General features: G+C 44.9%; 1 protein-coding gene across 1 annotated transcript in view; it reads right to left on the reverse strand.

Annotated features, from left to right (window-relative positions):
• The window catches only part of DCBLD1 (discoidin, CUB and LCCL domain containing 1), a 47900-nt gene extending 39407 nt beyond the window's left edge, over window positions 1-8493 (reverse strand). The window contains 3 exon segments of the mRNA XM_075708106.1: window positions 8088-8337; window positions 8339-8394; window positions 8397-8493. Of these exon segments, the coding sequence (XP_075564221.1) occupies window positions 8088-8337; window positions 8339-8394; window positions 8397-8493 (403 nt within the window).
• Between the last annotated feature and the right edge of the window lie 12988 nt (window positions 8494-21481).

The following is a 21481-nucleotide window of genomic DNA, read 5'->3' on the forward strand; positions in this document are numbered from 1 at the left end:
GCCCGTGTGGTTTTGGAAACAGAAACAAGAATAGAACTACACATTTATGGAAATTTCAGAGGAATCTTAAGCATAGGGTCCCCTTTTTGCAAAAGGAAAGTTGATTTTTTTGCTTTCTAACAAATACCTGCCTACTTTAAGATACACATGCACGTTAGGCACCTCAAGTGCAAAGGTGCTGAGAAGGCACTGAGTAGTTCATTGCCCAAGCACTTGTTGTAACTGCAGGCTCAGAAGGAACCTTGCAAGACTGTAAATAAATGGGAAGATGGTCGTGCTCTTCCACCAACTACCCATGAAGAGTAACTCAGGACCCTGGTGAAGCTTCAGTGCTATAACAGCTATGACGAAAAAAAATCTCGCATGGACAGGGGTTTCTTCCCTGTGCCTCTGCCCACAGCATCCCAGCAATGTGGTGGGGACATGGGCCCACAGAGGGAGATGGAGCCCCCCACTCCCCACGCTGGGGTCTCTCAGGGTTGGGGGGACATTGTGCCATTAGGGCATCTCCTCCGATTCTGCTGATCTGGGCAAACATGCAGTTGGATTTCTATTAAGGGCTTTTCAGGCAAAGTAGGAAATGCTAATCTTAACTGAGAGACATATCATATATATGCAAATTGTTTGCTCTACTTTCTCCATCTGTTTTTTTCCCAGGTTCTTCTCTTTGCTATGCTTTACTGGAGATTAACTTACAGTATATAGCACCAAATTTGGACTGTGTGGGAAACATATGCTGCAAGCTCAGGGCCAGACTCGAATATCGGGTTGCACAGGAATAGGAATATTCACAGCAGTGCTAAGGACTGACAAACCCACAGGGACAGGAAATTCAGAGACATCAGGGTAAGGAAAGGCTGAAGCAGAGCTGTTCCAGTTACAGTAGCAGGTGGGAAGGCAAGATTTCAAAACAGCTTTAATTTGGGTAAGAGGAAATGGCTGAACATGATAGAATGAAACCACACCACCCCCTTTTCTTTTTTTTTAATATGTAATTCCCTTGTTAGTGTAATACAAGTCAAGCAAGATTGACAGTTATCAATGATGAAGGGTAGTCTTTTTTCTTGAAATCAAACCTGTCCCGGCTTACTTGAAAAAAATCACACATTCACCTTTTTTTCCTGTATGCCTAGGTGGAATATGTGATTTGTTAGTAAGAAAGGCCAACAGAAAGCATGCCACTTTTCTCAAAGCAAACTATGCAAACCCCCCCCATTATCCTTAAGGTATAAATTAACAAACAAATATCTCAAGAGAAAATCAATTGGTTTGTGATGGAAACAATAATTGCCATTTATTAGCAAGACACAGTTTTCTGTTTTGCCTTTTGACTCAGTCAACCCAACTTCTAGGAAACTAGCTATTTCCTCCATGGTTACTGCAATCTAACAATAAGTGGTTCCTTACAACTCCAGTAGAAGTAGAAGCAAAAATTAACTGAACTAAGATGAAGATACAGCCAAAGAACTACATCAAGCTTCTGACCTGGATCACTGAAAGCAAGAAATGCCTTTTTTCAGTATTCTCACGCAACCAGCCTGCCTGATACTCATCATCAAGGTATTAACCAGAATGGTACGCTCAGCAGCTCTGTAAACCGGGAAATTTTGTGATCTCTCTGGTTCATTGTGGTTACATATAGTTGCTGTGAAATTTATTTGATATTAAAAAACAGACAGAAAAGCAGCCACACCATTATTTAAGTATTATAGTGTCGGCTGTGATGTTGTATATGATCCACAGTGTCATTTCTGTGTCTTCTGTGACGCATTAATATGAGACTGCATAAAATGTATTTGCAAGTGGATGTAGAAAATCATGCAGAAGAGAATATTTTATGCCACCCTGTGTACACCACATACTGAAACTCCATAATTTCATTTTGACTGGATTTTTTGATTAGCCATAGTATCAAACAATCATGTTCTCAAGTTTTGAAACAAGGTACAGCAGAAAGGTCTGAACAGTTTTTCACATATCTTGAGAGTGAATACCTCAGTGTAACTGCTCAATTTATTTTGATACAATATTATTTTTCTTCCCACCTAGAGAACACAGGGACTGAATTTAATCTAAAAAAATAGCAGATTCATTTTCAAAACACAAGCATTAGGACTTGTTGAAAATCAGTATGTTCTCATAAATCTGTTTTAAGGGCCATGAGTTTAACTATGCCTCTTCTGTCTGTGACAAAGTACTAATAGATCAGCAAGTGCTGACTCCTTCCTGAGTCTGAAAATGTTAACACTTATGACCACCCAAGTACTCACCGCACGTGGCACAATACCTCATATTACAGCTTATCTGTTGAAATTCTGGTTTAAAGCCTTCAGCTCTGTGGCTCCCAGACATTTCAACTTCAGTTCCCCTGTACCACGCTGACACAAGAAACATGGGATGATACAAACCCCGGCCTTGGGAGCAAGCAGAGACAACAGGGAGGGCAACAGCTCCGGCGTTAGCCATGGACCTTTCTGCCAAAGCCTCCCAGTGGAGGGGGACCCACAAGATCCTTGAATTTATTTTACAGGTTAAAATATATTTTTTCATACCTGGAGGGCAAAATGCACTTGTTTTGTTATAAGCCCGTTTTACAAACAAAGCATAGCTGACTATTGAGTCCAAGCAACCCACCAACACAGAGCTGGTGTGGCACCAGAGCAAAATACAAGTAGTTTTGGGCAGAAGCCGCATGTCTCCCTTCTGTGCAGTTACTGCAGCTGCAACAACAAGGCTCAGGCATGTAACAAAGCCATTCTGTTCAGATGGGTGAAGAAATCCACCTATGTTTTCAGTGTTTTGAGGTCTCTCCTACTACACCATGAAGAAAAGTTTTGTTTGATTTCTGACAGTACACACAAGCCTTTGTATAGCATGAGGGATCGCATCCAGGATTCCCCATGTGTTTTTGTAATTTGAAATAAAACAAATAAACACAATATTTATTCAGTAGACATGAACATCTGGAAGATGACATCAACATGACTTCAACTTTAATGTCAAAGTGTTAGACTGAAATCCAATATCGTTGAACAATTTGTGGTGGAAGTGCCAGAAACTTGAACATCACAGATTAAAACTGTGATGGAAACAATGTTTCTGCAGCAGCTGAGGGAAGAAACAGCATTTCAGAGCTTTACTAAATCCCTGATGAACATTATTGTAATTACAGTAGCAGCTTGAGCCTAAATGTGTGATACTAAATATCAAAATGAAGGTCCTGGTCTTGTAGGAGGCCTTGGGTCTAGGTTTCTAGCCTTGCCCTGCTCTGCTTTCCCCATTTATTCTCTTGTCCCTCTTCATGGCACTTGAAAACACGTTTACTGAAGCTCTTTGGAGATGGGCAAAGAGAGCATGGCCTGGGTGCACTCATCCTTCCCTCTGCCTACATGGAGGAGCAGTGCGGAGCTGCTGCACAGGCAGTGGCTGCCACCAGTCACAACCCCATCCCATCAGGGAAATGGAAATAATGAGTAAGGTCACACTGGGACTGGCAATTCTCATTCTCAGGGAGAATGAGAAAGTCCCACCACCACTAAACTAAGCCTTCATGTCTTGGAAGGAAACTCCCGAGAGGCAGGTCCTGGCTCTGTCAAAAGAAGAGACAGGGAGAAAGGGAATGAAAGACCAAAGTGTTTCCTCCTTGTAACACTCTCAGCTCCCAGGCTTAATTATACAGCACCAACAATCCTAACCATAACTACTGGCAGCCCCTCTATGTGCAAGCGTCCAGCCAACCTCAAAAATGTGTCTTTAGCACTCACACAATTTTCACAGACAAAAATCAGTTTAATTACATAGTTTATAATTTATTCTGAAAGCAAAAATTAAGAAATCTGTACACTCTTAAAACTAGTCAAACCGCTATCCTTTTTTATTTAAAAACTCTGGTAGATTGTCCCAGTTTGAAGTTTCCTACTCCCAGTTGTAAAGCTAATTAAACCTTTTGGGGAAGTTGCATGCTCATTCTTATGCACTGCTATTAACATTTTTTATTGCAGATAGTTGGGATCCAACACCATTCCACCAAATCCAGTCAGAAGGATGTTATTTTGATTTTGTCTGGCTTGTTTTATTCTTAGCAGATGGTGCAAACCCATGTGTTGATGAGTACATGCCACAGGAGAGCATCTGACATGGTACAGCCGGCCCCAAACTACAGCGAAGTCTATGCTGAGGACTTCAGTGCCTGCCACCACTCAGGACCACACTTCTTGGCACGGTGTGTTAGCTCTGATGGGCTTTCAAAACTATACTACTTCTGGTACATAAATGGCTTTGAGAAGGTACCTTAAGCATCTCTACACAGTAGCGTAAGCATCCTCAAAGTCGATGTTTTTCAAACTAATTTTTACTGTGCTACACATGTAGTTCAAGTGGACTAAAGGTGATGTAGTTTTGATAAATATAAATGAATATATTTTTGCCTATGCAAATCAACAAATAATTTGCGTGAAATATGATTCAACAGCCACGCATGTTACATGCATGTGCGGCTAACAACTTTCCCAAGGCATCTTTTTCTCCCTCCTTTGTCAATGAGACTCCCCATGGCCACCCTGTCTCTGATTTTGTTTGAAATATGTCCCCTGATAACCTAAAGAGAAGTACATATAAAAGGCTTAGAGCTATTTATAGCAAAGTCTGTGTGACTGAAAACACTGCAGTTTTCATGTGGTGGGTACACGCATTGCTTATGAACTGCAACCGGAAAACCATTGCCTCCCTCTTTAGCGATTCTAGTCAGCATTCACAAGGCAAGATAGAGGGAGCCAAGGAAGGAAGCAGGCATAAGGACAAAATGCAAACAAACTGAAAATTTACTAATCACTTATATTCAGAAACCGGAGGGGGGGCAGGGTGGGTATAAGAAAGATTCATCTCTGCTTTTCAAACTGCTGGAAACGGGCATGTAAAGTGGATTAATGTGATCACACCAATATTCTCTGGTACGGGTTTCATACAAGCCCCCGAGAACAGGCATAATCTCTCACAATTACTGCATACGCTGTTGTCACATCAAATAACAGCCTTGCCTCAAAATGTTTAAAAGTCTACTGCCCATCAATTCTTCCAACTGGGCATTGGGCACAACTGTCAACAGACCCAGGAATACTGCAAGCAAAGTTCACGTTCGGATGCTGATCTGCAAATTCCACATGAACTAGTTTCATTGCTGCGCTTTATTTGAAGTGAAAATAAAGGAGCTACAGCAAGAACAGTGGCTTAAATTTTGTTCTTAATAGAGTAAAATCCCCCTTCCTCTTATGCCTTCCTCCAACCGTCCAACCCTCAGGTCGGTTTTAAGTCCTACTGGCCAGAAATGTAATAAAAGACAACTCAAAACTCTGAGAAGGAAGACTCACATTCAACTCTGATTTCTGCTGCCCACAATTACATGATTCAAGGTCTTGCTCAATGAGACCAGAAGAAAAAACAAGGAACGGTGAAAGGCAAAGATAATGTATTCAGGTTTGCCTCCCTTCTGCCTTGGGTTCAAACTGCTGGAAGGAGATTTTGAGAAGAGATACCAGGTCAGGTGCGGCTGTGTAAGGTTGGCAGGCACAGAACAAGGTATATTTTGAAGTTCCCAGCAAAGAATTGGCAACCAAAACCACAAGAAAAGTTAAAACCAGTGCACAGCAGAATAAAAAGGGAAAAGAACCTTTTATTATAAATCCCAAAGCTACTTATTACTCAGGGACAGTCATAGATGTGATATTTGTCCCCAGGTGAGACCTACTAAGCTTATAAATATGTGTTAACTAAAATCAGTTTCCTAAATGCTCAGCCTTTCCTATCATCATTTTATGAACAGCGAAATTCCATGTCTCACAGATGTCCTCAGACAACACACACATTTAAGGTATTTTTAAGACCAGAAAGAGAGCTGACACCTGAGCTCTGTGCAATCACACTCAGATACGAGCCATGCTATGAAATAACCCAGACACAGTGAAAAAAGAGGCCTTTCCTTAATTTAAAACTTAAGTAAGAGAACAGAAGCTGTAACAGGAGCTTCATCCTTGTTCTGTAGCATCCCTCAGGAAAAACTGAAGAGGAAGGTGAGTTGGTTGTGAAAAAAAGCAGGTTGTGCAGCCAGCTCATAAGAAGCCAGAAAAATGTACTACTTTATTTTAAAAAATGAGTATTTTTAAATCAATATATTTAAACGCGCGCATCTTTCTTTGAACCAGCTGGTGGGAGACACCAGTGGTGACAAGATACAGAATTAGCTGAAACTCAAGCCTGATTCACCCTGGCACTCCTCGTGCTCCATTACAACTTTAAAATCAAGTCAAGAAGCTTGTGTAACAGGAAGTTTGTATCCACTTATCCTTATCTCCTTTCTCCACTGGTGTGACTTGAGAACACTTAGCCCCTAATTTATAGGGTAATATCAATAAAAAACCAAACAGAGTAACTGTCCCCTGAGGAGAAAGCAAAGACAGGGGTGAAATCTGTTCTGCTTTCTAGACAGTGGGCAGACTTCCTTGTAAATCTGAGTTTGGTCTGAAGAGAACCAGGCAAAATGTTCCTTTGCATTTGTTTCCATGCTGTTTGTTTGATGGTAGAGATGTTTTGAATATAAATACAACACAAGTGTCTTCACCAATTAATTTGGGAATACAGAAAAAGTATAGGATTCATACTGCTTAGCGTCACTTTATGCCCTAAAACCCCCAGAATTCCCAGCAAACGTAACTATTGCTGACTGATCCCCCAGATTACTTTCTCCTCGATGTCATCATGTGAGAGACAAACATAGGTGAAGGAGGAAGCAAAGAAAAACAAAACACTGATGAAAAGAGGGGACTGAGGGATTATTTTTTTTCCCGGCATACATGTTTCTTGGAGCATATCAAGTTGGAGTCTCAAAATGGGAAACGTATAGAGGACAGAATAGCAAAGCTTTAAGGGAAAAAGGCTACCACATGAAGCCAACAAGTTGAAAGGCAACACAACTTGTACCAAATTTTCCCTTCGGTGGAGATCCATATCAGGAATCTCCAGTAATAGGAAGTTTTGGGAAAACCACATATAAATCAGCCAAAGTACTTTGTACCACCACCTGGAAGTAATGCTAATGCACAGCGCTGCGTTCTGGAATTTGCTGCCAAGTTAGAGCATTAATACGGGGACTATTAATTTATATATGTTGTCAAGCTCATTACGACGCTTAATTTCCAGTGTTAACTATTTTACCAGTCGCTGTCAGGGAACTCTTCTAAGATGGATGCATCAGGCCATGCAACGCCTCAGCCATAAGGCTGCAACTCCTCGGCAGGAGAAGGGCTCGTAATTTACACAGGAAGCTTAACCGTGAGCCGCACAAAAACACAGGGTGACGAGCACAGTACCTGGGCCCTCACGTTGGCAAACTGCGGTATCGCAGAAGGGCTTACAAGATCACCTTGAGATTCCTACGAAACTTTGTCCCGGCACAAGCGTGAGGGCATTTGGCTTTCTCGGCGAGGCGGTAGGCGAGCAGGCGTGCCTGTGCCGGGCTGCGGGACAGGGGCTGCCGGCCCCGGCCCCGGAGCAGAGGAGGGGCTGCCGGCCCCGGCCCCGGAGCAGAGGAGGGGCTGCCGGCCCCGGCCCCGGAGCAGAGGAGGGGCTGCCGGCCCCGGCCCCGGCCCCGGAGCAGAGGAGGGGCTGCCGGTGGCCGAGCGCCGGCCGCCGCGCCCGGGGCTCCCGCCGGGACGGAGCCGGGCGCCCAGGTGTCAGCGGGAGCCGCCGGGGCCGCTCCCCGCCTCCTGCCCGCAACTTGCCGGGGACTTTTCTCCAAGTCTTTGACTTAAAAAAAAAAAAAAAAAGTCCTAATTAACGAAAGATTAAGAAAGGCGCAGTATATACGTTCACCGTAAGGCCGGTTACCGCTTTAATCTGGCGGCTACTCAGACACGGGGATAAACCCGGCGAGGATTAACCAGGTCACCATGCACAGCCCTGAGAGCAGCCCAGGCTGCGCTCCCGCGGAGCAGCCAGGCGGGGACCCCCCCCCAGCACCCCACCGCTCGCCCCCCGCGCGGGGTGGACCCCCCGGGGGGCCGTGCGTGCCGGACCCACCCCCCCCCCGCACTCACCCAGCTTCTCCGCCCGCAGCCAGAGCGGGGCCGAGGCTCCCAGCAGCAGCGAGAGCAGCAGCGAGGGGGCGGCCCGCGCCCCCCCGGCGGGGCCCATGGCTCCGGCTCTCGGCGGGGCGGCCAAGGCACAACTTCCCCACTTCCCTCCTGCTCCTTTCTCTTCCTCTCCTCCTCCTCCTCGCCGCGGCGGCTCGGGGGCCGACCCGCGCTCCCGCGGAGGGGGGCGGCCGCTCCCCGGCATCCTTCCCCCCCGCAGGTGTTTCTGCGGAGGCGGAGAAGGGGCCGTGCGGGGCTGCCTCTGGCCCCGCCGCTGGCCGGGCTGCAGCGCTGCCGCCTCCCGCCTCCCCAGCCCGGGGCGGGGGGTGGAGAAAGGAAACGGGAGAACGGGAAGCGCCACTGTTCCCATTGGGCTGCGGCGCGGGGTATCTCCTCCTCCTGCCGTGGACCGAGGGGCCGGCTCGGCCCCGCCGCCCCCTCCTCCTCCTCCTCCTCCTCCTCCTCCTCCTCCTCCTCCTCCCCCCCTCCCCCCCCTCCCCCCCCTCCCCTCCCCTGGTGCTGCTTCTCCCACCCGCCGCTGCTCTGGGGGTGCTGCAGCGGGGCCGGGGGGCTCCCCGCGGTTGGGGGGAGCTCCCCGCTGCGCTGCGGGCTCTGGGGGGTTACCCCAAACCCGCGCAGCCCCGAGCGTCGCCGGCGAGCCCCCGGAGCTGGCAGGCCACATCCGTGCATATATATATATACACACGACACATGTACAGACATACACGTTTTTAAGCGGAGTATTTTGCCGTTTGCAGGCTAACTCCCGGGCGCCACAGGCGAGAAGGGGCGCGGGGAGCCTGCGCGGGGGCGGACACGAGTGGGGCCCCCGCAGCAGCGCTGGGGTCGTGCTGGGGCTTGCCGCCCCTCTCACCTGCTCCTGGGCTGGTATCTCCGCGCAGGGGTGCACAATGAGCGTTTCACATGTGCAAGCTTTTGGGCATTAAAGTTCCGCGCTGCTTACTTATGGATTTTTTTAAAAGATGCTGTGGGCAGCTCTCTTGTTCGGGTGGGACGGCCTCAGCTGCCCGGCTCTGGAGAAGACCTGTGGCACGGGGGGGGGACGCAGGTGCACGGTAAGGACACGGCTGCGGTGCCAGCGGCCGCAGGAAGCTTGCATATTCAACAGGCCCCAGCGGTTGGCCTTTTAAAAGTCTGCCGGAGAATTCAAAGTAGCCTGTCTGACTCTGTACAGCCTTTTCGGGGAGGGGTTGCTACGAGGCGGGTTAGATTCGTGCTGCTGGCAGGTCAGAAATACTGCGCTGCTGTGCTAAACTGAAGTACGTAATTAACTTGCGTGTCCTAGAGGCAACTGATAGCTGGTAGATTTTATAGTATTTTAGAAAAGTCATGTTTAGTAAACCTTTATTCTAATTGAGCTCTTGTTTTGTAAGTGTTAATGTCTTTTTTTTAACTTTTCAGACACCATATGTGATCGGGCATATTTTTTACCATGTACCCGGTACATTGCATTCTTGGTATATGTATTTAACACAGGTTTTTAGTAGTTGAGACTTACCCCTGCTTTGCAAGGGAGAGGTTGAAATGTAGACTAAAACGTTAGACGTGGTGTAAGGCAGAACGTTCATTTCTGCAGCGGTTTAGCAGTCAGACTAATCCTCGTGGACCTCGTCAGCCAATGCCAGCATCCTTCTGGCTGAAGGAGGTTGTGGTGGGTCACTCCCTTCAGTAATCTGAAGGCTGAAGACTTTTAAAGAGGAGTATGTCCACGAGAATAAAAGTGGCCTGTTACTGTATTTGTCTCACAGATCGTCAAATCCATACAAATGAAGGTGATTATGGCGGGGAAGGGGTGAGAAAGTCAAACTCTGCAACAGCCTTAAAACTGGATTTAAAAAGAACACAGAATTGGTAAAAATGTTGTGGTCATAGAAAATGGCTTCTCCAATACCAAATACTTGTTCAAAACCTACAAATGAGACCTAACATAAATGAAAACATGAGGGAGAGAAATAAATAGGACAATATAGATGTTGCAAAACTTGTATCACTTGTGAAAGAGTTGCAGTTACTGAGAAGCAATGTAGCCACATGATAGCATACATTGTTTTGTATCAGTTTCAGTGGGCAACCAAAACCAGTCAGTCATACGTGGGTTGGTACTGGGAATTACACTGATTTGCATTCCACCAACTGAGATCTAGAATACATTCTTTAATAATAGGGCCAGGTTTTAGTTGTATTTGTTAAGGGTCGTGATAATATCGGCAGAAAAGTCCTCCAAGTAACTTTATGGAGGCAGCGCTGCAATAAACTGAGTCTGGTGATCTTGAGCAATTTAATGTGCAAAAACCTCTGCCATGGTGCTTGCAGATAATGTTGCTAGTGCTGAGCTCTCAACAGAACTTGGGTGGTTGGTAGCTGGTACAGGCAAGTTAGCAGCCTCGGAAGGCCAAAACTGTTTTTGCCTGTCACACACCTTTAAGAGGCTCATAAGGAGGAGGACGATGGGTGGGCAGACACCAAGAAAGGAAGATTTCTCCTTCTCCTGGGCATTGGAGGCTTGGCAATGCTCTCTGGGACAGATAGTAAAGAATAATTCCCTTCACAGTTATTTTTATTCCAATGATTTGTAGTAAAATGATAAGTCACGTCCTTGAGACAGGGGCTGTAAAATATCCGGGAGTGGTATTTGCTTCCCTTTCACAATGGGTGAAGGAGTTTCCTGTACAGGAGGGTTGCCTTTTCAATCTTCTTACCACCCTGGGCTCAGCAGGAGCTGGTTGCTTGTCCAAGGCCACATATTTCCCCTTGCAAATGGCTATAATATTCAGGTGGAAACGTCACCTCTTCCAGAAGGTGTTGGAAGCATAGGTTTCCTATTGACTTCAGTAAGATAATGAATAATGCAATCAGCACAGTAGCTTCTCTATTATTTATTTTGCTATTAAATTCACATTACTATATCATGCCCTCTCCCTGTCAGTTTTCAATATGCTGTAGGCAAGGAACTTACTGTCAGCTTCCAAGATTAAATAATCATTAAGATGAATGAAGTAGTCTATAGCTCTCAAAGCTGTTATTCAAGGACTTGTGTAACCGCTGCCACAATGCTACATTAGTTCATGCGTACTTTCCCAAATTTCGATTTGTAAGAAGGGGAATTAGGACCGGCTTTTAAATAAATACAGTTTCAAAGGCAAGGGCTTTGAGTCAAGGCAAAAGATTAATTCTGAAAGAAGGCATACATTGAGCCTGACTAACAACTTGTGGGGATGTCACACAATGGGAGCTTCACAACATGAAAACTCCCTGGCAGACTACTTCTGACAGCTTAATGCAGCTGATTTTGGTCACTAACACTGACTTAATTTAGAAGAGACAGGATTCACCCAAGGGTGTAGACAGGCTACTTTTTAGCATGAGCACATGCCCTTCCTTTACAGTTAGTTTCCCAAGCATACCAGTTAGGAGTATTTTGTGTGATTAGTGCAAATGGTATTAACTGAGTCACCTACAACTAATGTATCTCATCCAGCATTCATTATATGGATACCTTTACTGTGCAGCCATCTGCAAATGAGAAATTATGTTTTTACTCCGTGGATGTCTGACCTCAGGATGCACAGCAAGACAGAACTTCAGGACGAAATCAGCTCACAACAATTTAGAAGGTGGTTCGTCAGTATGGCGGGGACATACCCAGGTTTCATTTGTAGACTTGTACAGTTTATAGCTTCATGGATTTACTTCTTACCTATACTTGGTGTATACTGTTACATAGTCATACATAACACACACTGAAAGAGCTGCTTCTAAGCAGACCTAAAGCATCTAATGAGTCCTTGTGTGATGTTAAGCTGGTAGTTTGTCTGGAGGAAGGGGCAGAGGAAGAAGGAAAAACACATTGAAGAGTTTACCTAAGCTTATCTTGCAGGCTTGACAGTGTATACACACTTTCTTTCAAAAGCATCTTGTTTAGTACATTTGTTCTAAGGAAAAAAAAAAAAAAGCAAAAAACCTAATAAACTAATTTATACAAAGAGGTTTGAGTTTCATCTTATTGGAGCAACCTTGCTTTTGTGTGGCTAACAGGAAAGTTCCTGTTCTTGACAGAAGTTGTAAGCACTTTCTTTGCTGACTATGTAGAAGAAGTGGGAGGAATAGTAAGGCACAATGAAGTGGAGAGGACCCGAGGTCACAAATCACAAAGCACAAGAACAATTCTAGGCATTGAGAGGTATGTTAATCTTGTCATTTAGCAGAAGGATAGCTTGCAGATTGAGAGGTCTTTTAACGGTCTTTATACATGGGCGAGGTTTTGCATTTTCATTGGTGCAAAGCAAATAGTATAATGGATTTACAGGATAAAGCCGAGAACAAAATGCTCTCATTGCTGATCTCTGTGCATTCAGGTACTGTGTTCTGTGAGAAGTGTATGTGGTGGTTGTATAAAAAATCAGAAAATGAAACATATAAAGTAAAAGCCTGAGATATGTCTAGATTCAACATTTGTATATGATATGCAAGGAGCCCTCTTTGTTAAAAATAGGCTACAGCAAAGTTAGTGCTGCTGCAAGGCTGTGGCATGGCTTAGAAAGTCTAGCAAGTCCCCTGAGACACACCTGAATTATTCTGTATATGTGTTTAACGGACACAGTGTACTGTGCTGTGTTTGTATCATTGGAAGGCTAAGGCCATGCCCACGGAGTAGCAAATACATTTCAGCCTGTATAACACCACCCTCTACTAAGGTCTGCATACCATTAAACCAGCTGGAGATGGACTGAGCTCCAGGACTCCTCTGGGCTTCTGGATACTCACCTAACTACTGCTGCAGAAAAGGTCTTCTCCATTTGTAGCAGACCGCGGGAGCGGGCTCTCCTTGTCAGAGCCAGCCTTGGTTCTGGTGAGGCTCACCTTAGCAACCTCCATCCTTGCTTACTGTAAGCATCTCTCTCCAGGTGTGAAAATGCACAGGAGTGAAGGAGTTAGTTATTAAAATAACATTTCCACTTCTCAGGTAGTTCTGAGCAAGTAACTAAGAGGATGTCATGACTGAGTGCTTCATTACTTTAAGGGAAACATGAGGCAAAAATCAGATGGAAAAAAAAAACTTCAGATAGAAGAAACAGTTTCACTTGCACTGGCACAGGTCGCTGCCCACACCCATATGGATGAGTTGGAACCATAATACCGGCATTATGCAATTACACTGGTAGCAAATATCCCCAGGGGGGAGAGACCATAAATATTCTTAGACCTTAAGAACACGGAAGAAGAAATTGCGGGCAATAAATTTGTGTAATAATCTCTGGGAAAGAAAACCAAACTGCAGCAGGTTTCAGGACTTCTGACTTTTATTTTCAGCAGCAGAGAACGATAGGTCTTGTCCGGGTGGGAGTGGTAGCAGGGCCTTTACCAGCCCTGGCAGGGGATGCCTATGGAATAATTGGATGCTAAGGAGGATATGCAGCCTCATTCACTACAATAGCAGCAGTTGGGTGTAACTCTAATGAGAACCATACAGGGGATGAATGTGCACTTTTCATCACTTTAATTACTGTAACCTATCCAATCATGTCACCTATTATGATGTAATTATGAGATAAAGCTAAAGACTAATCATTTGTCCCACTGCCACATATTTTGCAGGTTCTCACAGCTGCTTGGTAGTCTTAGGTCATAATTTGTCTTACTTTCAAGCAAAACGAAATACAGTTGCTAATCATCTGGATTTTGAAGATAATCAACCAGACGTGCCATGCTACCGTTTTAAATTCTGTCAAGAAATATGGGGCAGAATGTTCTTTTTCATTTAAACATATTGTTTTAGGGTTGTCTTGAAAAATATTGTGATCTAAAGATTCATGACACTCTTTGTCAAAACAGAGCCTACTATTTTACAGCTGAGTAGCTGGCAGCATCCTTGATCAATTTGTCAGTGACAAAGCTCTCATTGCTTTTTATAGGTGTTTTTAAGAATTTTCCTGTTTCTGTAAGGTATTAGCCCTCATCCATTTAAAACATAACAACTTTCCCCCCCTTAATACATAGGTAGTATGTAACTTTTAACTGTAGCATGGGGGTTTTTTTTTTGAGGGGGAGTTCACAGCTGAATTTGCATAGTCTGCATTTTTTTCCATGAGAAACAAGTAGTCTTAATCATTTACTCATGTTTATGAGGCTGCATCCAAGTGGGAGCTAAGAAATTACTTGTGCAAAATATGAAGCAATCCTGTGGTCACTTCCAGGAATAACCAATTATGTTTGAATCACATGCCTTTTTAACAAAGACAGTAATCAGTCTAGTAATATTATTCCCCAAAAAAGTGTGGAGTAATGGAAGATGAATGCGAGTAAGCAGAGTTTACCCATGTCTAACATAGTGAGCGTGGCACTTAGTCTCATGTATACTAGAGAAGGCAGTTTATGCACTGTTTTATTGATCACTATACCCCTGGCTATACAAGTAAGAGCTTAGAGAGCTGAAAGAAAATACAAGTGTGAGCTAAGTGGCTGCCTGATTTAACAGAAGTCACCCAGTTTACACCAGATCTAGCCCTTCTTCCTAATTTCACGTGTTCATGCCACGTTGCAGTTTTCTTGCAGGGTGTGATATGAACTCAGGCAGAAAGCCTCAGGGGTTGAAAAGTAAGTCCAGAGATGGCCGCCTTTCCTTTCAGTTGGTTTCTTTGAAGAGAGAGGGATGGGAATCATGCTTATTAATTTAGTAATTTGTGATGTGTGGGACTGTGCTCCCTCCCCCCTCGCTGTGCTCCTGGGCACTTCAGGCCCTATGGAAGTCCGCACTCCTGGGCAGCCTCACAGAAGTAAGCCAGTTACGCATAGTGGAAGCATGGGTCATAAACCTGCAATAATCATTATGTGTGGAAAAAAAGCTTCTTGTGCAACTTTTCCACATAGCATTGGGGCTTTACACCAATGAATTACAAGGTCAAATTCTTGTAATTCATAACTGTCACAGCTGTGGATTATGACTGTATATATAATTTGAGGGTTCACTGTCAATTGCTTTTAAGGCCAGGCTATTTATTAAATGTAAAAACCTGATCTTTGTAAAGGACTTTGTGCCTTTTTAAAAATAATTTTGAAAAAATATGGGCTTGAGTTTGAATATTTTCTCATCTTTTAATTACAGTATTCAACATATTATTGTGCCTGTGTATGAAATAAAAAATTTAAGGCCTACCTCAGGTTCCTTGCCAAAGGTAACTGGATAACAGAAAGTAAACATAGCAGGTTGGTGAACACTCAAATCAGTTTTAAACATTCATTCCTCATAACATAATAAATGATCAATAATTGAGAATTTTTATCACTTATAGTTAGATTTGTGTGAACAGCATGACTTCTCAAATATTCCTTCCCAAAGTAAGAACTTTTGGCATCCTTCTGTCTACTTCTTGTCATTAAAGATACTATATTCTTAGTTATGCTAGACATGCATACTGGTGGTTGCTCTTGGCCCCGGGGTTCACAAATGTTCGTAAAGCCCTGTTTCGAAATGTGATATATGTAATTGAGACCTAGTTAGGTCTGCTGCCTAGATTTAATTTCAGCCTATATTTTAATTGTTTCCTCTATATCCAGTATGGCATTTGTCCACCAAAATTGGATGTGATTTACCCTCCTTCGCCTGAGCACAGTCGTGTTTTTGGTGCAGGGTGGCAGGGTCGGGCTGACTGCCTGTGTGGATTCAGCCTGGGGGTTCACCTCCTGCAGGCTGCTCACCTGCGCCGATGGCAGGCATTAGGGCCAGGGCCAGGCTTTCACTGGGTGAGCAGCTCTGCTGCCTAATCTTCATTTCTAGCTCTTGCTGCCTGGGTATGTTGAGTTCCCACTCTAAAGGCCCTGCAGTAGATGTGTTTTCTAACCTGGTTTGTACACATTTGTCCACAGCAGCTTAAAAGGTTTGAGTGAACCCAGCTGGCTTCATCTGAAGACTTTCCTCCAGTGGATGTACAGCGCTGAGAGCTAGGAACAAGAAAACCTTCAGCTGGCATGACCAACCCTGGCAGAGAAACCTGTGCATGGCCAAAGTCCCTGCAACAATCTCCGCTACCCAGCCACAGTTCCTTACGCGCCCAGAGAAAGAGGCAGCTTCACAGAGGTGATGCCATGGGGTGGCTCGGCTTAGTGTGGCACAAAAGGATGCAGGATGCACACCCAGAATCCCAGTGAGCATGGTGCTGCTGCAGTCAGCCACAGCTAAGGCTGTGCTGGTGGTGGCTCAAACCAGGGCAAAACTAACCCTGGTAATAATTACCTGGTATAGTCCTGCAGTAGAAACACATACCTCTTGCCTCTAGAGAGGACCTGAGTCCCTACAGCTTCTGACGTTCTCACGTAGCATCCTGCTCATCTGGGAATTATGAGGACTTGGCACCTTTTCAGTTCATCATCTTTTAGGCTCAGATTTCTGCTGTCTACACTTGAGTACTGTACCACTTATGCATTTTTAGGTATTTGACCTACTGTTTCAAAAAAGATGAGCATGTTATATTAACCAATCATCAGGATTCATGTTAGCACTCTTGAACTGTTTTCTGACTGACTTTGTAGATTTTACTTGGAAAAGAGAGAGATCAAATGGATCAAATGGATTATGATTCATTCTCATGGCATTATCTGGTCCCTCTCCCACACTCCCACCAATATGCCCTCATTACTAGGGATCTAGAGAGGCAAATCCTCTGAAAAATGATGGTCAGATATCCTGTGTCACAGTATCCTCTCTTATCACTGGCAAGGTGGTGAATTATGACTTCTCAGTTTGCCAGTTCAACCACTCCTAAACAAGCAGGAGCTGGGAGCCCGGCTGCTCTTCAGGCTCCTCTCAGTTACAAATCACTGTTGGAGCACGTGTAGGTCATCCCACATTGCTTTCCTCTGGTTGCAGAGGCTGGCTGTGGCAGACCATGAACCTTCACTTACTTCTTCTCATCTTAAAACCCATATTTTTTCTTGATGTTCTTTGTTCTATGTTAGTGTCCCAGGGATTTTTTTGTTGTTGTTTTCATCTGTGGAATTACATTAATGTAATAAAATAGCAAACATTGAAGCAAAAGAAACAAAACCAGAATGACAGAGATACCACGGTCAGAAAATAGTGATAACATTTGCAGACAGCCATTCTACCCCGTGAAGGCTAATTTGTTGCTACACAAGGGAAATATTTATAGCTATTTTTTTTCCCTGGTCTTACAGGAATACATATACAGACAATTTCTTGTATGTATTGTCTTCATCTGAAAATCTTGTGCAAAAAAGCAGTAAACTATTTTGACTGGCATACAGACATCAATGTGTATGTGCCTGGGCACTCTTTCTGGACCTAAAAACTCTGTCAAAGAAAGCATTACTACTTAGCAGTCCTGCTTGGGCAGAGTCTCTGCCTTCAGCTTAGTTCTTGGGCCTAATCTAAAGCACCTTGAAGGTACTGGGGGATCCTGTGCTGACCACAGTGCCGAGTGTTCCTTGGGGCCCTTATTCTCCAGGTTCTGATGGATCTTGCTGTAGTGTTTCAAGATATTGCTGTACTCATAGCTCTCTGCTCTGCTCAACTTCTGCAGCTTGCAGAGCAGCAGAAGAGAGCATGTGCCTGCACTTCAGCTGTTCAACCTTCACTTAAATTGCTATTAGGATGGGTATCCACCAGTACACTGGACTGTGAACAGGAATGTCTGCAGAGGTTGAAGGATATGGTCTCTTCTGTGGATTACTGCAAAAGGGCACATTAACCTTTTTCACAGAATAGACTTTCTTTGGTTTGTAATTTAGTCCATATCCCAAACATTGCTGAAAAAGAAAAAAAATACAGAAGCATCTTCTCAGAAATAGTTATTACAGTATCAGTTATTTTAAAATAAGTGATTCTGTTTTGATCTAGAAATTTTCTCTTTCTATTGCATTCCTTTCTTCTTTGAGCTCCACTGACTCCTTTCAGCATTAGAAGAGGGGTGTGTGTGTGCATGCTTGTGTTTGTGCATATAAGTAATACTGAAAAAATAACATACTTTTCATAAGCCAATTTATAATATATATCTTTAATCTTGGGAGCATAAACATATGAACTAGTATGACATCCCTTGTTTAATGCTTTTCCTCTCTTATCCTGCTTTACCTTGGGGCAGTATTTGTCATTACAGCTTAAGCATGTCATTGTTTTGCAAATCTTTTGGGAGTCCAGATGTGCTCACAATTACAGGCCAACTCTTATTATTTGTATTATCATAATGCAGAGAGAGGTCACCACTCTATTGTGCAAGATCACATTCAAACACATCATGAGCAGCAGACCCAGCTCCCCAGGCTTCTCTCTGTTAAGGGACAATGATGTATCCTCAGACCTAAATTTAGATAACAATAGCAGCTGTTAGAGTGAAGGTTCAAACCAGCCGGGTCAAAGGGTCCCTTTCTTGGCCTTAGTTCCCCTCTTCCTGGCGCTCACCTGGTGTTGTGTTGAGCCAGTTCGACTTGCTGAGCCAGCAGAACATTTTCTTGAGAAGAAGGTGAATGGGTTTCTGCTGTGTCGGGGACCTGAATTAGCTTAGTAGAGGATCACAAAAGCACCAGAGCTGGTGCAAGGGGAAATGACCACACTGCTAGGGCAGGGCAGGGGAAACTGAGGTCTGGGAACATGGTGGGAGGGAAAGGGGGAGTAAAATGTCAGGGCTGCTTTCTTTTGTGGAGCGATAAATCCTCTCAGCCTCGGTGTGCACTCTAACCATCAGTGTTGAGGCGTAGCTCTGTTTGCCCGTCTCCCTCCTTGCTCTGGCATCTGCCTGACTTCTCGGTGAAGAAAACTTCCTTAGGAAGGAAACTTCCCTCAGCTGTCAGGAAACTTCCTCAGCCAAGCGGAAAAGGAAAAGCTGGTTTGACACCTGAACAACTGCTTTGCTGTGGGTCTGACAGCATGACAGTGCCAGCACAAGGGGCAGCGTGCAACAGCTGGGGACAGATAATACTTAGGCTGTTTTAAAGCATTGTAATTAATTTAAAAGTCAATACATCTAAATGCAGGTGACTGCTGTTGTGGTCAATGGAGATGTCAGGCTTGGTTCAGTGGCCTAAACAGAGGCACCTCCTGCATCTCAAAAGGAGATGCTTGGATGATCCTCCTGTCTCCCAGCTGCTGGTCCAGAAGGGCAGGGGTCTCCATTGCTCTGGGATGACACCTGCCTGCCCAGGCCCTGAGGGGACCCAGGCTCTCCCTGCCCAGCCCCAAGGGCCTGTTCACCTTCTGGCCACAGCCCAGGACCCCCCATGTCAGACCCTCAGGACCATCAGCCTCTGCCCCAGTGATGCCACAGCAGGGCTGGCCTCCATCTCCCGCAGCCCTGCCCTGCCTGCCTGCAGGCTCTGCCGACCCATGGGCCCGTGTCCCAGCCTGGCCTCGGCCTGTCCCCGTCCCCAGGGAGGTGCCTGATGCCCGGGGCTGGGGCTGCCCCAGTGTCCCCCGCTGCCCTGCTCCTGGCTGGGGGTGGGACAGGCCCTGCTGCTGGGCCCTGCCTGGGGGGCTCCGTCCGTGGTGCCCAGACACCGCCAGCCCTGTGTGAACCTCTGGGATACCCTAAAACAGCGTGGGTGTCACCAGGGACCTGTATTTAGGCAACGGGACCAAGCCCCAGGCGTCCCCAGAGCCAGACAGCAGGTGCATGGTCACGGGGCTCAGCACCGACCACCTCTCAGCAGGCTTGATCCGAATTTGGGGGCTGTGGAGGTGCACTTGGGCTTTCCCCTCTGCCCAGTGGGGCGACAAGTGCCTCCTGAGGAAAGGTCGTGCCTTAAATCATGGTGGCTGTTGGGGTTTGAAACCCTTAGAGGATAAAATCTCAAGAGTCGACTGGGGTGCCCATGGTCCTGGCACACGTTAGCGAGTCGAGACAAAATGTTGGCCTTCCCACAGCATTTACCTTTTCACCCGTTAACGCAGGTGGAAATGACGTGCTGGGTTATCACCCCCAGGATTTCCTATGTCGGTATTCCCAGCTAATCGTGGTCTCCCCAGGGAATGTTTCCCTCTCCCTCAAACAAGAAGGGATCAGATGTTTCTCCAGCTGTGTGCAACACGCCTGTGTTTGCCTGTTGGAGGCTCAAAAACATTTTAGAGAACTTGTTTAAATTTTTTTTCCCCCTACTATGAGCAGCTTTGCTCTTGCTTGCAGCCAAGGAGAGGAGGACAGGAACTTTTGGGGGACTACAGGCACTATATATAGAGAGAAACTCTAGATATTTATGGGAGGGTTAGTGGGCAGTGCATCCGAACAGCACTCCAGCAACACACTTTCACAAGCAGGTGATTGAAATGGTCAAACCCAGCCCCTGCTAACTCCTGCCCCACATGGCGGGCACTGTTGTTTCTCTGGCTGTCACAAACTCCATGCAGAGGGGCTCTCTTCTGGATTGCTGGATGAGCTATTTCTTTTTATGAAACTACCGGGAGATTAAATGTTCAGGTATTTTGGAATACTATGGAAACCAGGAAGTGTTAGAGGTAGAGCCTTTTATGGGAGACGTTTATGCAGGCTGAGCATCTGACTGTTCTGAAGGTCTCTACAAAGATCATGTAATCTACACTACTGCTTTGGCTCCTTTTGTCTTTTTCTCCTAATCTTGGCTTTAAAACTTCTTATACACTGATCTACATGCTCAGAACAATAAGTCACTCCCTCTGCAGTATGCAATCTTCTTCTGTTCCTCTCTAAAAACCTTTGCAAATCTTTTTCCATGCAGTTCTTTTCAGACATGCTGCATCAGGCCATTTTACACATACACTGTTGCCCTGCTATTTGTGTATGTTGAAATGTAGTTTTCTTCAAATTTCAGACTCCACATTTGATTAGTAACAATCAGAAGATACCTAATAGATAATACAGTTGAACAAATCTCTAAAGATTTACAAATACCTTGCCAACCTATACTCTTTAAAGCAATACAAAAACCAGTGCAAGTTTTATCTACTTAACAGAAGGGTTTTTATTGTCACTTTGTGCTAGCTTTCTTTCTCCCCTGATGTCATATAAGATGATTACATAAATGTAGTTTAGTAAGCCCTGATATAGTCTTTTTTTTTTCCCAGATTTGAATTTTTTTAGCAGCGTATTTATAGATCTTTGTTACCCTTTAGCATTCCTTATATTTTCTATCCTGGCCTACCTTTCACATCTCTTGCTATTGTTAATCTCCACAGCTCAAATTTGCCTAGTCTGAAATCCATCATTGTACATCGTTTAATGTGACATTTCTCCAGTCATCGTTACTGCAGATCAATAGAAACAAATCCCTGTCTCCTGACTGGTTTAGCTAAGTATCTCATGCATGACTGTCTTTCCAATTTGATCCAGTTTAACAGTCTGCTTCTCCCCTCTCCC

This window comes from Pelecanus crispus, chromosome 3 (genome assembly GCF_030463565.1).
Source record: "Pelecanus crispus isolate bPelCri1 chromosome 3, bPelCri1.pri, whole genome shotgun sequence".
Lineage (NCBI taxonomy): Eukaryota > Metazoa > Chordata > Aves > Pelecaniformes > Pelecanidae > Pelecanus > Pelecanus crispus.